At 42.0% G+C, this 15,655-nt stretch overlaps 1 protein-coding gene across 1 annotated transcript in view; it reads left to right on the forward strand.

The window, feature by feature from the left end:
• The first annotated feature begins 447 nt into the window (after positions 1-447).
• The window catches only part of cmip (c-Maf inducing protein), a 63,209-nt gene continuing 48,001 nt past the window's right edge, over positions 448-15,655 (forward strand). Inside the window, exons 1-2 of the mRNA XM_028585076.1 lie at positions 448-957; positions 1,047-1,453. Of these exons, the coding sequence (XP_028440877.1) occupies positions 1,130-1,453 (324 nt within the window). The 5' untranslated portion in view covers positions 448-957; positions 1,047-1,129. The remainder of the gene's footprint in view (positions 958-1,046; positions 1,454-15,655) is intronic.

The following is a 15,655-nucleotide window of genomic DNA, read 5'->3' on the forward strand; positions in this document are numbered from 1 at the left end:
GTTATAAGGAAAATTGCTTGTGATAGAATCAGCAATCTATGTATCATTATGTTTCATTATGTTTCCTCCAAGATATGCTTTATGTTTTATTGTCCTGCCTCATCGGTTACTAATAGTCTATATACTATAAATGATTGGCCACGCAGGTTTCTGAGGTTAGAAAACTCTACCTGCGGCACATAACATCCGCAGTTCTTTCCTTTTAATAAAAAAAAAAGAGTTTATTATTTTCTCACCCACTTGTTGATGCATGAGCGCCGCCAGTGATCCCCTTCCCTGGAACCCGATGAGTGGATGGCGTCAACATCACTTCCAGTGAGAGAGAAAAAAAAGAAAAGAAAGAGGATTCACTTGAAGTCCCTGCTCCCTCCTCCATGTTTTTATGTGCGCAGGGGGGGAGGAGGTGAGGTGCAGACAGTCAAGCGCAAAAGACACACGGCTCATCCGCTCGCCTCCCCATTGACGTCACTCCGGTATCACATGAACGAGCAGGGACCAATCGGCGGCGGCGCTGCCAGGAGAGTGCTGGCTCCTTTACACCCAGATCGGGGGGAGAAAAGACTGAATAAAAGGAAACCGTGCCAGTGAGCCTGTTATGACCACGAAACCTCACGGAGGAGCCTAGAGCCGCCGCCATTGGATAGTTCCTCCGTGTTTCCTCAGTACTCCCATGCGTTCCTCGCTGTGGATTATTGTATTTGGCGCTGGGGCGGACGGAATGGATCAGGCCATGGCCCTAACATATTGAATAGCTCGGTGGTGTTGGTGGAGCAGGAGGAGGGGGCTGGAGGCGAGACGCGCACCGTGGAGACAATTTATGGGGCATTGTGCGGGGAGAAAAATGGTGGATTATTTTCACTGTATCATAAAAAGCTTCCCCCGTCTGGATACCCGGCCATAAAACGCCTGCCTGGGCCGCGTCTACTGTAACTCAGGTCGTGTTCTAGCGGTTGGTAGGTAGGTAACCCACCCCCCAACCCCCCTCCCCTCTCCAGCTCGATCCGAACGACCTTATCTATTTGTATTTTTTTTATATATACATGAAGGATTCGTGTAGCGGGTCGACGCCTTCGCCCTCCCCTCCCTAACAGCAACAATTGGAAACAATAAACTGTTGGATTACTTAACTATGGATTTCAACGGCGGCGGCGGCGGGGGGGCCAACGAGCTCCACAACAACCAGTTTTATCAGTGCGAGGAGAACAAGCCTCTGCTGGGGGAGATGTCGGAGGGGAATAATAACAGCAAGCTGAGCGCAGGGCCGTGCAAGAGAAGCCTGCACCACTGCAGCAGCAGCGGGATGCGATACAAGCTGCTGCACGAGGGGGACATCCAGGTATGCGTGGTCAAACACCCCCGCACCTTCCTCAGCAAGATCCTCACCTCCAAGTTCCTGCGGAGATGGGAACCGCACCACCTCGCGCTCACAGACAGCAGCCTGACCTCGGCCACCGTGAGTCGCTTTCTAGCCGTGTGTGTGTGTGTGTGTGTGTGTGTGTGTGTGTGTGTGTGTGTGTGTGTGTGTGTGTGTGTGTGTGTGAGAGAGAGAGAGAGAGAGAGAGAGATTCACATTCCACAGGCAACTTTGGTGTTTGTCTTTTCTTGTCTGGACGCAGCAGACGCGCACCGAGATAACGCGCAGTCTGTTGCCATGTTGACGCAGTTTACAAGAAGGCAGCGTGTCACAGCTTTTCCTGCTGATAATATACTGTAGCCTTCACTTCTCCACACCCGCCCCCCCTATCCCCACATCCCTTCCTCTCCATCACTTCCCATGTGCACACACATTTAACCCGTACCTGTGGTTCTTACACTGGGGTGAAGTAGAGGTTGCTGAAATGTGTGAATGTAGTGCAAGGGGTGTCAAACTATATTTCACTAAGGGCCACACTGAAATATGAGAATCACATCAATGGCATGCTTTCTTGTTAATCTAAAAAGTAAATTATTTGACTGTATTATTGTGTGTCCCATATAGCCTTCTCACTTCTCATTTCAGTTTGGTCCTCCACATAAAGCCCTACAAAAAGTTCCTTAGCCATGATAGAATTTAGCAAATCAAGCCAGACAATGATTACATTTTTAAAGTATGCTACCAGACAGCCGACTCCCAACAACCTGTTTCTCAGGTCTGAATATGATAACTCACCGGTTCAGCAGGAATCTCAAAGTCGGCAAACTTGCCAAATTCTGCTTTGAGTGTTGCGTAATTGCAGTTTGAAAACAGCTTTCTGTCTTTTTTGGTGTGGCACACAACTAGGTGGGCCAACATTTATTGTGAACCTAATTTGATATGCGGGCCGGATCAAAATTTGCGAGGGGCCGGATTTGGCCCGCGGGCCTTGAGTTTGATACCTGTGATGTAGTGTGTCTCTCAATGGTCATTAATTGGCCCAATGAGGCTTTTAGGGGTTTTGAACTCTGAATCTAAATGATTTAACAACAGAGATCTTCTCTTATTAGTCCATGGAAATAAAAACCTGCAGCAGGGGGTCTAAGGGGTCAGTTAGGTGTGTGACATGAAACCAGTTGAGAACCCATACTGCAGCAACCTGCATCCCCATAACAAACAGGTGTCTATGTGTTGCCTTGTCTAAAACAACAAAACACCGACGATGCCCATTTTTTTAGGCACCGTTAGCGCCGATGCTAGGGTGAACTGATGGGCCAGTATACGCTTCAGAGTGGTCCAGTCCATACATTCAGAAGTAGGAGGTCACGAACAAGTGGCCAAAGTCACACGGGTTCGGGTGGTCCATTTTATATATGTCAATGGTTGTAAACTTGCCTGCTCCTAGGGTTAGGCATAAAAAAAATAGTTTGGTTCTCAGTTGGTTGTCAGTTGAGGTCATGGGTCGATAGGGACTTTATTTTATTTGTTATTTTTATTTTTTCCCCAGTGGCAGCAAGGGATAGGTAGGATTTTTTCTTTTTTTTTTCTTTACAGTAGCGCTACTGTGCGATGGATAGGCCTACTCTATTTTTGTCTAACATAGCCTAGCCTACCTGTTGCTACATGTACAGTTGTTGCTTAGTAAATTGAAAACATGGTGAGGTGTCATTCACGTGCATATTAAGTAGCCACATGTCTCTGTTTTGGTCTTAAAATACCTCCACAGGCTTACCGCTCCAGCGGAGAGGATGGCTCGTTTAGACAGCAGCTAAGTTTACAAGAGTTAGTCCAAAATTCAAGATTCATTACAAACTAAGATAAACAGTTAGACTACAAACTGACATCTTTCATTTTAGCTCGTTTGTAAAAAGTCGCTATTTGCAGAGTAGAGCTGTGTTTGCACAGCGCGGTGGACGAGAGTGGACAGAGCAGACTGAGATATGGGTTTCTACATGTTTCTGCCTGTAGGCTACAACAGGTAGGTGGGTATACTGATAAGTATTGACTCTTTAATCATGGAGGGTTTATTGTAGGCTACTTACAGTAACAAGTGTAGCGTTAGTTCATCTGCGCCAGCAGCAGTAAATAATGCATAATCTGTATTGTTTCCAATCAGTTACATGTGCTGCGTGAAGTAGCCTAATGCACACACATTGGCTCTGCTGTGTGTGTGTGTGTGCGTGTGCGTGTGTGTGCACGCGTGCATCGCTGTTCAGAATCCCGTCTATCTTCCATAATGCAACGCTTGTATTGTGTTGTGAAGTTGTCATTAGCTTCACTGCTGTTAGCCTCCTCCATTGAGCCCCAGGGACTAGCTAGCTGTAACGTTAGAGCACTCTAAAGGGTGTCTACCTTTCATTTGATCCTGTTTGTTAGCTACGTTGCCGTTATCTTGAACAACATTAAACACAACATGTAGTTCCTGAGTGGTTTCATCGGCCCTGTTGAACGTGTTGAAGCTCCCCGGCGGCGCCGTAGCTGGCCGCCGTGGCCGACGAGGGCTGCTTGAAGGCGCCGTCCGTCCGCATGCTGCTGCTGCTGCTGCCGCCGTAAAACTGGACACGGCAACGTTAATTAATCAATTAATTAAGTGCCGCTGCGGCGACATCGGGTCCTCTTCCAGCATTGCTGGAGGACAACAGGCGTCTTGCATCGCAAGATTGCTGTACAAAAATGTAAATAGTTTGCCTCAATTTTTTTATTTGTGTATCATTTCTTCCCCAAGCTCATACATTTTTTTTGGGTCGCACATAAATTAACAGGGTCGGTTGGAAACCGGAACCAAACAATTATTTGTGTTAGGCCTTAACATGGCGGCGTTAGCCAGCACCAGTTGGGATCACTTTACTGGCTGGGTCTCAATCGTTTTTGCAAGTAACCAACTCGGGTACTCTAGCTATATAATTCAATGTGAGTACACAAATGTTGAAATTACATAAAATACCCGTCCCTTGTAGTTGTGATAAATTAGCCTAAAGCTAATGCTTAGCTACCTGTTCAGGAGGAAATTAGCCAACTGTGCGTCTTTTTGGGCTCTACGCTGTCTCCATCTTTCAAATACATCTCCAATATTTACCAGGGGTTAGTTACGTCTCCGGTCACAGTAGCTTTAGAAAAGATGCCTGGAAGTCTGGAATATGTCTGGGGACACTAGTTGTTGCACTATGACCATTAATTGCACTTTATTATGTTGTTCTATGCTCTATTGCACATGTTTTGTATGTCTTGTTATGATTTTTTTTTTTTTTTACGGTGGTATGGAAATCGGCATTGAGAATCGTGTTATTTTACTGGTATTGGCACCAACTACTGGATTTTTGGTATCGCGACACCCCTAGAAAGAAGCCATGGCTGCGGTAATCAATTGTATTTATAAGTACTTCAGCCGAATAATGCCAAAAATAATAAAAGCCTTTATTTCCTGTTCTGTTATTATCAACATCTCTGACATTTTCCACAAAGCTAGGCCCATTGTTTTATCAACACACCTCGTTCGAGGCTTTTTGGATGTCTGCCTATCACACCTCGAGGAGTGTGCTGAGTTACCTACTGCAGTGTGCAATGTCTTGGAGACGGTTATTATTGCCGAAAAGGCTTATAAACGCACCCAAACCTGGTTTACCTGCTTGTCCACAGGAGATTGAAGCCTTTTAAGTCCACTATAAATCTCAATACCTCAGCTGAATTAATTGTACACATAACCCTAAGAATATTAATACAAGTTATTAAAGAATATAGGACTTTTATGGGTAAATGCATTAATTAATTAATGCTTTTCTTAACATCTAAATGGATTTGGTGTGGTCCCTTATACAGTACTGATCACTGACATTTTTCACCAACACTGATTATTTGTATAAATGTGCTTGTTGTTGTGGGTGTAACATAATGATATAAGTCAATAATGCACTAAAAGGGTATTTATTATGAATCAAATAATCTATGAAACATGCTTGGGTAGATGACAATAGATCATAAATCATAGCGTCATGGAGGCTTCTTCCTGGCGACCAAATAACGATACTGCTTCATGAATCCAAACTGTTTACTTAAAAAGAACATGAGTTGTTTTTGGTAGATTCTTCCACTGTACAGATTTCATGTCAAGAACCTAATTTATGTATTTTTCCATAGCAGTTGATTGGCTCTTATGCTTCACGTTAGCTTGTTAGCATACACAGGCTTATGATAAAACTGCTTGATGGCTGATTCCTTGGCTTTAGTTCCTGTTTCTTAACACACATTACAAGCTGAGTTTTACTGCTGAGTTTCTGGCATCCCCATCAAAGCATACGATACAATCTGTTGATTAGCTTTATGACTAATGGGATAATAGTTTAGACTAATGAGGTAGACTGCATGAACAATGTTGAGTGATAGCTGATGTTCCAACTTGTGTATCCACCAAACTTACTTATTCCTAGCATCCATCAATAAAAGTTAATTCTAACCTGTGATAACTGATTATTCATTTTTTTTTGGCCACTTGGGCGCAGCAGAAGCCAGTCGTAAACACAGCACTGACATAAACCTTTTATTTTTATTATGTGTGTCTTTGAAGGTTGGTATGTCAAACTTCTGAGCAAACAGTTTTCTATTTACACATTCAGCAGATATGGGGCATTTGGAGTCGTGTTTCTGAACACCTGATGCATGTAACTCCAATATTCCCTTTCTTTTAGCTCTGGTTTTGGTCTCTACCAATTCCTGAGGGAAATGTCTGTCTCCTTAGCTGCTAAATGCTCCAATATGTCCACAACAACACAGGACTTTCACCCAGGAAACTGGGGTTTGTGTCCCATTCTTGTGCTGCGTGTCACTGAAATGTACATTTTGTAACCCCACCCACCGTCTTTTCCTAAACCTAACTGTTCAGTTCTTTTGCCGCATGTCAGTTAAACATACGTCCTGACCCAGAGCGTCAAAAAGTGATTCCAAGAGTCCCGACCAAGGAGACTTTTTGGGTCAATAACAAACGCCAAAGGCACCTGACCTTTTTGACGCGATGGGAGTGAGAATGTGTTGAGAAGGCACAATAAATGGTCAACGTATATGCTGTCGTCATTGTAATACTAGGAACTTTACATTTTGTTATCCATTTATACACAACGTTTATTCATTTCTGTTGTCAACAACCTTAACAGTAGCATCTCTAACTTTCAATGGAGAGCAATTCTATCATGTCTTCTGGTCCCCTTGAAAGTGTTTTGGCAGGATAACCTGGACTGGCTGTGTATTATGGATTTGGACCAAACCAAACAGCTACAGTGTTGAGTAGAAGGCATGACACCAAAACCCGACTTTGTATTCAACATGTTTGCTGATGAAAAGATCAACTGCTGGAGGGCCTTCCACAGATGGGAGTCAAGTAATAGGCAGCGGGTGCTTGCAAAACCGAACAAGAAGCTGCCCTCAGCAGCACTCCTACTTCCTTATCAGTGACGACTCAGGTCCTGACGTTGTCAGAAGCTTCTCTTTCTCATGTAGCACACAGCAGGAGATTGTCATTCTCAGACGTGTTGTCACTTACAGGAAATACTGGTATATATTGGTTTAGGCGAGTGGTGGCGCTAGGTAGAGCCTGCAGAAGGCAGGACATAATGCGGTACACTGTGTCAAATAGCCAGTTTGTAATTTTGTCATAAATAACTAAGTCTCTTGCCGTTCCTTTGTCTGACGAGAATGCTATCAGAAATATTTAAGGAATTGTGGTCAAAATGGGTCAGGTACATTAGCTCACAGAGACCAGACTTGCTATAATTACCTTGCAAATTGCAATTTAACTGAAATACTGAGGAAACTATGTTGTGTAGTAGATTTTTATGAATAAATAAGTGTGTCATATCTTTTGCTCAGATGTTTATAGTTGAATAAGGTTAAATGAAAGGGAGAGCAATAGATGGAAGGAAAGCCTTTCTGAGTCGTGACTTGATGCAATTGTCTAAGTGATATTGTATTAGTATGTACTCATAGTGTATCTACATGTGAAGAATCTTAATTGTCTTTTGCTGTGCACCTCTCTCTCTCTCTCCGCGCACCGAGCTCCAGCGGATCTTCTAAGAACGATGACGCCGTTATCAACTGAGTATTGATTGGTCAGAAGGCGGTGCTTTTACACCGGTTGATCTCTGATCTCCAACATAACCATAATGCTCCCGAGTCCAGCATAAGTTACCACGGTGATTTAACCCGGTAACAAGTGATCCACCGTTGTGATACAGGGTTGAACCTGAAGTTACCTTGTTAAGGCCAAATCTTGCTTCGTAGGCCTCTGGCAGGGTAAAGACGATCCAACTCATTTAGACATTTGTGTTCCCACATACAGCTCCTCCGGGTAATGTCTAGATCATTTCAGCTTTCCAGTGCATATGTGAGAGGGGCTTATGTTTAACAAGTTCAACTTTTGTAAGGAATTTCACACTGTAAAGCCCAAATTAGACTCTTGGTTGAGTGCTAACAGGAGTGCCAACATATCAGCAAAAATTATTTTGACAGGTAGTGCAGCATGTGTCAGTCTATTGCAGTGTTACTCAAATGGGGGTACGTGTAATATTTAACAAAAAGTTTATTAGTTACAAGGCTTTTGTCCAGAACATTGTTCCTTGTTATGTAGAATTTCTTTTTTTCCTACCAAAAAATGTGACATTTGTGTCGCCTTCTTTGGACCTATTCTTGCCTTCCTTCCTTCTACTGTCCTTCTACTTTTTACAAGTTTCTCACTTTTTTCTTCTTATGCCACTGTTTTTGAAGTTTTTGATACTATTTTGACCTATTCTTGCCTTCCTTCCTTCTTTCTACCATCTTTTTCCAAGATTTTTGTCTTTTTTACAGTTTTTGTCTCTTTTTCTCATCAGCATTTAAATGTTTTTTTTCAGTTCCAAGGCTGTGGTTTAGTAAATCTGTCGCTGACAGCGCTGTACTGTTCCTCTTTATATACACTTTTATTTCTACCGCAAATGATTAGCGCTGGTCAGGGGGTACTTGGTTTAAAGAAACAATTCAGAAGGGGTACATTATTGAAAAAAGTTTGAGAACCACTGGTCTTTTGTGTATATTTGTAAGAATTCACAGTTCCGGTTAATGTCCAGTGAAATTACTTGCTGTTGTTTTTTGTATTTCTTTGATCACATTCCTAGATGAGGTTTTAAGTTGTGTGCTGTGAGCTCCACTAATCTCACTGATTCTTTATTGATTGTGGCCGCAGTGGGAAACATTGCAGCCTTCGACCTTTGGCCAGTCAACAGCAGCCCTCAGTGACAGGCAGGAAATCATCTCTTGCAGGAATTAGGCAAAAGCTCTTTCTACATCTCTTAACCCACTGGGGTCTGAGGGTCATTTTTAGACACAGATGATTTTGGCATGCTCATATATTGTTGTCAGTTTACAGTAAACAAATGTTAGCAGTATTTTCAAACTAGTAATTAGCGTCATGTCACTCTTCTTTCAGTGTCTGTTTTTTTTTTTAGTTCCAACTGTTTTTTGGGGTGTGGAGTGGAGGGGGCAAGGAGATTTACATAAGAATTGACATGTGATCTGGAGAAAACGCTAGTCTTCTGCTGCTCTGACGCCTGGCATCACCACACAGCCAGCGTACGGTAACGTCTTACCCGAGTTCACCTTGAACTCCCAGACAGCCAGTATGATTAGTTACACGTGCCTCTCTGCCGTTGTTGTTTTTCACATAAAACTGGGATGGTTAAAGTTAACTGACGCTATAGAGGTCCGCTAAAACAAGCGCTAAAGTTAGCTAATGTCAGCTATCGGAGCTAACGCAGAGAGAAATAGACTCCCTTGTGGTTTGGGAGTTCCAGGCCGTAGATGCACGGTAAAGCCAGAAGCTGAACGCGGTCAAGCCGTCGGTGAGCACCTTGCACAGAGATGAGGCGCTATTATTTGTTTTTCCGTGCTGGTCGGCGTTCTTTTTCTTCAGCATTTAGCGGCGGACTACAACATTTGTAATGTTAGGCGTATATACTGGCCCTGTCAGGTCCAGAAGGATTGTCCCCGGTACCTACGGTACTGTAAAAAAATGAGTACTGTCACGTTTTCAGAATTTTGGTGCCGACTTGGTACCAAAGTACCGATTCTTTAGAGAGGCATTATCAGATCTTAATGACAACATTGACAAAAACTACTGCACTCTCTAATAGTTGTGGGGAGAGCGTTCCACTGTTTCCAGAATAAGCTAGTTATTAGACCTAGCTAGTTAAGATTTATTTTCTCAAACTACTGTACATGAGGAGTATTTCTTGTTGGCTACTGCTACTAGATAGTCCTTTTCAAGCAGTACCTTTCCAAAGGATCTCACATGCTTATAGTAGGTGCTTTATTGTGCTTGCTTCAAAGAGCCAAATGCCAAATGTCACTGACTGCAGGGGACTGGCTGTCATAAATGATCCTGTAAAACCCCCAGAGACTAGTGGAAATGTCCTGTAAGCTAACAATGCACTTTGTTGCTTTAAAGTCATCCTTGAATGCCATAAGCACTGCACATTGCGTAATCATAGCAGAGAGTATGAACATTAGTCAAAATGGTGTCATTTATCATAAGCTGTCCTTAAGTGAACTGCAGTCTGCTTGGTATTTATGGCAGGAAATGTATCTGTATAGACCGCTGTGGTAGAAACTATGATGCCAATGCTCATTCTTTTGTTTTAAATCAATCATGTGGGTGATTTATCCAGAAATTCTGTTGACTGTGTGTTTGTTCGGTATGGTGACACCCATACAGCGATCATATGTCTGCGAGTTGGCTTGTTGACAATGTCGCATATTCTTTGCTCTGTAAAGGCTGAAATATGAGGAAGAGAGTTTTATTCAGGGTGAAGCATGAATGTGCATTTCCTGAGTGGAGTTGTTGTGCTCTGTTTCGAGCGGAGTGGTTATGTGGGCAGAAGAACAATGCTGACCAATTTGCTGTGCTCTCTTACAGAGAGACTACTTCCAACAAGGAGGCAAAGAGCGTTGACTCTGTGTCTCCAACAGCAGCCCCACGCACAGCAAATAATTGAGATGATTGTGAGAAAAAAGCTTTGTGAAAGTTAGCGTGGCTGCCAAGAGGGTTTCATTAGTTTCAGTTACAAAAACCTCACGAATCCTGTTTCAGGACTACATATTCATTTTTCCAAAACGTACAGTTTTCAATTGCTAACAAGCATCGGTCAATACTTAAACCACTTTTTCAAAACTCTTCGTACTGTCTGCATTACCAACGTGCATCTCACCTCCAAAACTCACTCAAATGAGCAAAACACTTCATACCTGTGTCTCACTTATACATTTACATGCACATAATGTTCAGGGTTTTGTCCTTATTCCAAAAAAAGACTAAGCTGTTTACATGGCTAATGAAAATGAATATTCCACTAATGTTGTTTACATGCAGCTGCACAACATACGATTTCTTTTCAAAGGTCTGTGCAAACGACGAAGCGATGTTTGCTCTATATCCATGGTTTTGTTTTTTGTAATGAGCAAAACTTAGTCACAGTTTGGTCCACTTAGACTTCTGTTTCGCCGACTGTGTGACTTTTGTTTTAACCAATGAATTTGAAAAAAAGAAGAAGTGAATTCTGCTAAATTATTTTGCCTTATTTTAAGACTTAGTGTAGAAAATGACATTGTATAAATGCAGTTATTTTTTTAGATTTGTTACCTCATTTAAGGAGGAATCAACATATGGATGGATGCTGCTCCATTCTTTGTGTGTGTGTGTGTGTGTGTGTGTGTGTGTGTGTGTGTGTGTGTGTGTGTGTGTGTGTGTGTGTGTGTGTGTGTGTGTGTGTGTGTGTGTGTGTGTGTGTGTGTGTGTGTGTGTGTGTGTGTGTGTGAGAGAATGAGTTGTGACTCATTTTTTTTTCCTTTGCCAGGACTGCCTGCCAAGACTGTAGTCAGAAACCTAACTTACATCACATTTGCGTAAGAAGGGCGCTAGAGCAAGCAAGCACTTCCTGTGTTGCGCATCGCTCACAAAAGGCCCGAGATGAAAGGAATCTGGTTGTGCTGGGAGCATGAGGGGCTCATTTTAGGTAGCAAGGCGTGAGGCCAGAGCCTTTTCGAAATCTATCAGGGAGGCTTGAGTGTCACGTCTGCCGTGTCTAATGATCACGTACGAAGCCACATCAGCAGTCAATTTCAACAATGGTACTTTTTTTTAGTTAGGGTTAGTGTGATCCTCGGTGATTTGCAAAGAATAATCAAATATTTTAAATTAAACATTTTATTTGGCAGAATGATGTGAAACAAAAGAGAAGTTATTATTCATGTATTTGCATACTGGTCCTACTAGTGTTATTTGTGGCGCGACGTGTGGGAGGTGAGAAAGTTTTAACCTTACAACGTAGGGGAACAACAAGTCTTTTTTTTATTTCCCACAGGAAGCACACAGAGTTGTCCTCTACTCCACTGCATGAAGGAGCTTTAAACTAAATGGAGCTCCAATTGATCATAGATCATAGAAACTGATGATCATACATTCTGATCATGCTGCAAAACTATAAGCTATTCTGTATGTATGTTAAAGACCAGCACAAAATCAATTACTTTGTCATGTACCAGCAGTGACAAAATCCAAACTGCCTAATTGTTGGAGCAAATAATGTGAATTAAAGTGAGGCTGTAATGTTTGCTGAACACTTGTACACAGAGGCCACACGTGACAAGGAAAAAGATAAAAGCTCAAATATGATGTAACAGTAGCACAAGTTGAATGAATGCCTTTATTGTCATTGCATTTACATACAATGAGATTATAGATAAGTTGAGAGCAAAGCCAGCTAATTGGCTGAATAACGTCAGCGCATTTTTACACATTTAGCTCAGGTGCTTTGTTCTGATTCAGGGGCTAAAATGAAATGATACAATTGTTGCATTTGTCCCTCGGTTCGTTTGTGTTTACACAGCAACGTTCAAGAGCAGTCCAAAGCAGTCTCAAAGTTGTAAACAGATGCAATGTGGGAGCAAACTATTCTCTCATTGGTCAGAAATCTGACCGGAAGAATTTGTGTAAATGCTCCTGGTTTCGGAACAACAAACTAGCCAACCCTTGGTTACACAGCAATATCTATATATCGACACGGAGGATTCAAAAACATGATGGGCTTTTCAGAAGAGGTAGTTATCTTCTATCTTTTTGCGCTCATAAGTCGTCGGATGACATCATTTTCTGAACATGAGAAATCCAGAGAGTTGTGTGGAGCTGATAGTCTTAATTAGCTTTGTATCAACTCATTTGGCAGTGGCTTAAATCCAATGGACGTTCATTAATATCAAAAAGTTATGCACTAAGGCTTTAAGCACTCAGTGACAGCCCGCTGCTTTTGAATCTGTGTGGTATGTATAGTGCCACAGCCAAGTTATCGTAGTTCCATTTACTTCTATAAAAAAGAATATAAAGTTACAACTGAGGTAGGATAACACATCATACTACATTGTTCTCTTTAAGTAGGCCTCAAACCCACGAATGGCCCTAATCCCAATCTCAGCCGTCTCTACATAAACTAGGCATAAATAGAACAATCTGATTGGTTACAGGCTGTACAAAGGCAGGGGAAACATGCACTCTTGAACTGCAAGGCTAAATCCTAAAATGAAGTGTGTGTGTGTGTGTGTTCAGTGTGTGCGCGCACCGAAGCAAAACCAGAGGATGTTGTGGATAACGTATACATCCAGATCAGCACGTCACGCTGCTCCGCGAAGCAGAAGCAGCACAACAACTAGGCTGCCCGACATTGTTGGTGGTGTTGGTTTTGCAAATAAAGGGAAAAGAAATGACATGCAGTGACTACAACCTATGAACACGTACACACATACTGTACAGTACACGCACACACACACACACACACACACACACACACACACACACACATAAGGCTTTGAAAGGCTCTGGGCAAGCCTCCAGGACAGGCTGCAGTGCATGTTCATATTCAAATACTGGATCCTCCCAGTTTTGTTTGAACAATGCAGCCATTTGGCAAAGATTTGAGTTATAGTTAGGAATGATGGTGCTCTCTGCCATATTGATTTATGATATTTAGAATAGATTGGATTTGGACTCGTTCCCCTCATTCTGCCTTGTTATGTGTGTCTGCGAGTGATGGATAACGTGAAGGAAAACAGAGAAACCAAACAAGAGAGTATGCAAGAAGCAAGCTCTTGACAGGGACCAAAAACTGCAGCCCTGCAGCGGTCATTCTCCCCTGAGGCTGTTTTAGTCATGTCTTTCAGGGAAACTGAGGCTTGTTTTTAACAATGATGAAAAAAAACATTAAGCCAGGGCAATGGAAAGTGACACACACACACACACACACACACACACCCCCTTCTATAGCTGAGTGCTATAAAACTTGGTTGCGCTATGCCTATGGTTTGCATGCTTTAGTGATTTATGCACAGCTGTTTCACTTTATGGTAGCAAGACAACATACACTGGCACAAATGACATGTTCATTTTATATTGGCACATCTTCTTTGCATATTATATATACACCTTAAAAGCTCACTGATAAACACATTACATCTTTTTTTTTAATCTGTAGAAAAAAGAATAAAAAAAATGACAAGCTGGGGTTGTGCTGGAACTATTTCCGAAAAAGGAAGTCATTGCAACCAGCCAAGAAATAGTCCGGCCCAAAACTCCCTGTAAAACCACGATCCTTTTCACTTGGCTTTTTGTACAGATAAAACAAACCATATAGTGTGAATTAGGGATCTTAAAGGTGCTAAGAGGAGGATTTTTTTTTTTTTACCTTTTGGACAGTGCCAGGCTCTGCTTCCAGTCTTTAGCCAAGCTAAGCTAACCATCTCCTGGCTTTAGATTAATATTTAATGGACAGACATGACAGATCTACTCATCTGAACTCTGAACAAGAAATGTCAAACTATTCTTTTTATTTAGAACTTTTGAATTCATATTTAAAACCTATCATGAATTAGTTAGTTTCTTTGTCCTTGCTCATGTGATAGCTTCCGAGTGAGATGGGCCTCTTACATGAGCTCCAACATCTGATAAAGTGGATGACGAGAAGTCATATAAATTCCAGAAAAAGCATTTTCCATTACAAGCCATTCTGCTTCTCACTGTTGTTCTGGACCACAGTCAGCATAACAGTAAGACAATCTGCAAAGATGAGAACGAGCACGTAGACAGACAGAAACCAACAAAGCTCATTCAACCTGACTGATGGAACAACAATCTTTGACATTGGTCCAGTATTAAGCGTGAACACTGTAACCGGCAGCCACTGATCAGGCTGCAATGTAACCCCATGGGGCAAATGTGCATCGTCAATTTGGTCCACTAAAAGTGCTTTTTTGCTGCTGACAGGCTCAGATTATTATTCTAAGTGTCTGACAAAATTATGGAAAGGATCCCTACTTTTATAAAACCTCTTAAAGATTCTTTCTGTTTAACCAGAAACAGGTCTGAAGTCGCTAGAGCTAAACCCACCAGACTCCATTTAAAAAAAACAATGCTTTTAACGTGTATAGTGCTACATATTTCCACATGTAAATCAGTAAACTGTGTGTTTATTTCAACCAAAACTAGAGTTGTGATGGTTGGAGAAGTGGAAAGACGTAGTTTTATTTTGTTTCTGTTGACTTTGAATGAAGTGTGTTTTATGATGTTTATTTACATGGTGTCTGGTGGGTTTAGTGAACGTAATTTTGCGGATGTTTTTATATTTAAAAAATGATCTAACTCTTTAACAGAAAGGTTTACCTCCTTAGAAATCCTTTCCATAATGTTGTCAGACACTAATCTGAGCCTGTCCGTGACAAAACCAGCACTTTTCTGAGGTGTCCTATTAACTTACATTGTAGCTCGTTTCACTGACTGCTAACTGCAGCGATCTCTCTTAATACTGGACCAATGTCAGAGATTGTTGTTCCATCAGTCACTTAGACACAGAAACATGGGAACATAGGGTCCAGGTTATAAAAAACAGTAGTTACCCTTTAATCCAACAAGCTGTTGTCAAAGGCAGGAACATGTGTGATATGTGGATACAAGAACATTTAAAAAAGACAGACGGAGAAAGCAGGGTGGAGGAAGAGTTGAGTTAGTAATGAGAGGGCGATATGATGAAAGACAGCTGAGAAGAGGTTGAATGATATTTAGCCTGTGGCGTCGTGTGGGAACCAGACCTAGGTTATGTGAACCAACAGTTCATCTTATGTGTCACACTTTAAAACTAACCTAAAGTCAACACTGGTCTCTTCTCATTAGCTGCCTTTTTTTTACCAGCAGTCTGTCATTACCTT

This window comes from Perca flavescens, chromosome 8, assembly GCF_004354835.1.
Source record: "Perca flavescens isolate YP-PL-M2 chromosome 8, PFLA_1.0, whole genome shotgun sequence".
In the NCBI taxonomy this organism is placed as follows: domain Eukaryota; kingdom Metazoa; phylum Chordata; class Actinopteri; order Perciformes; family Percidae; genus Perca; species Perca flavescens.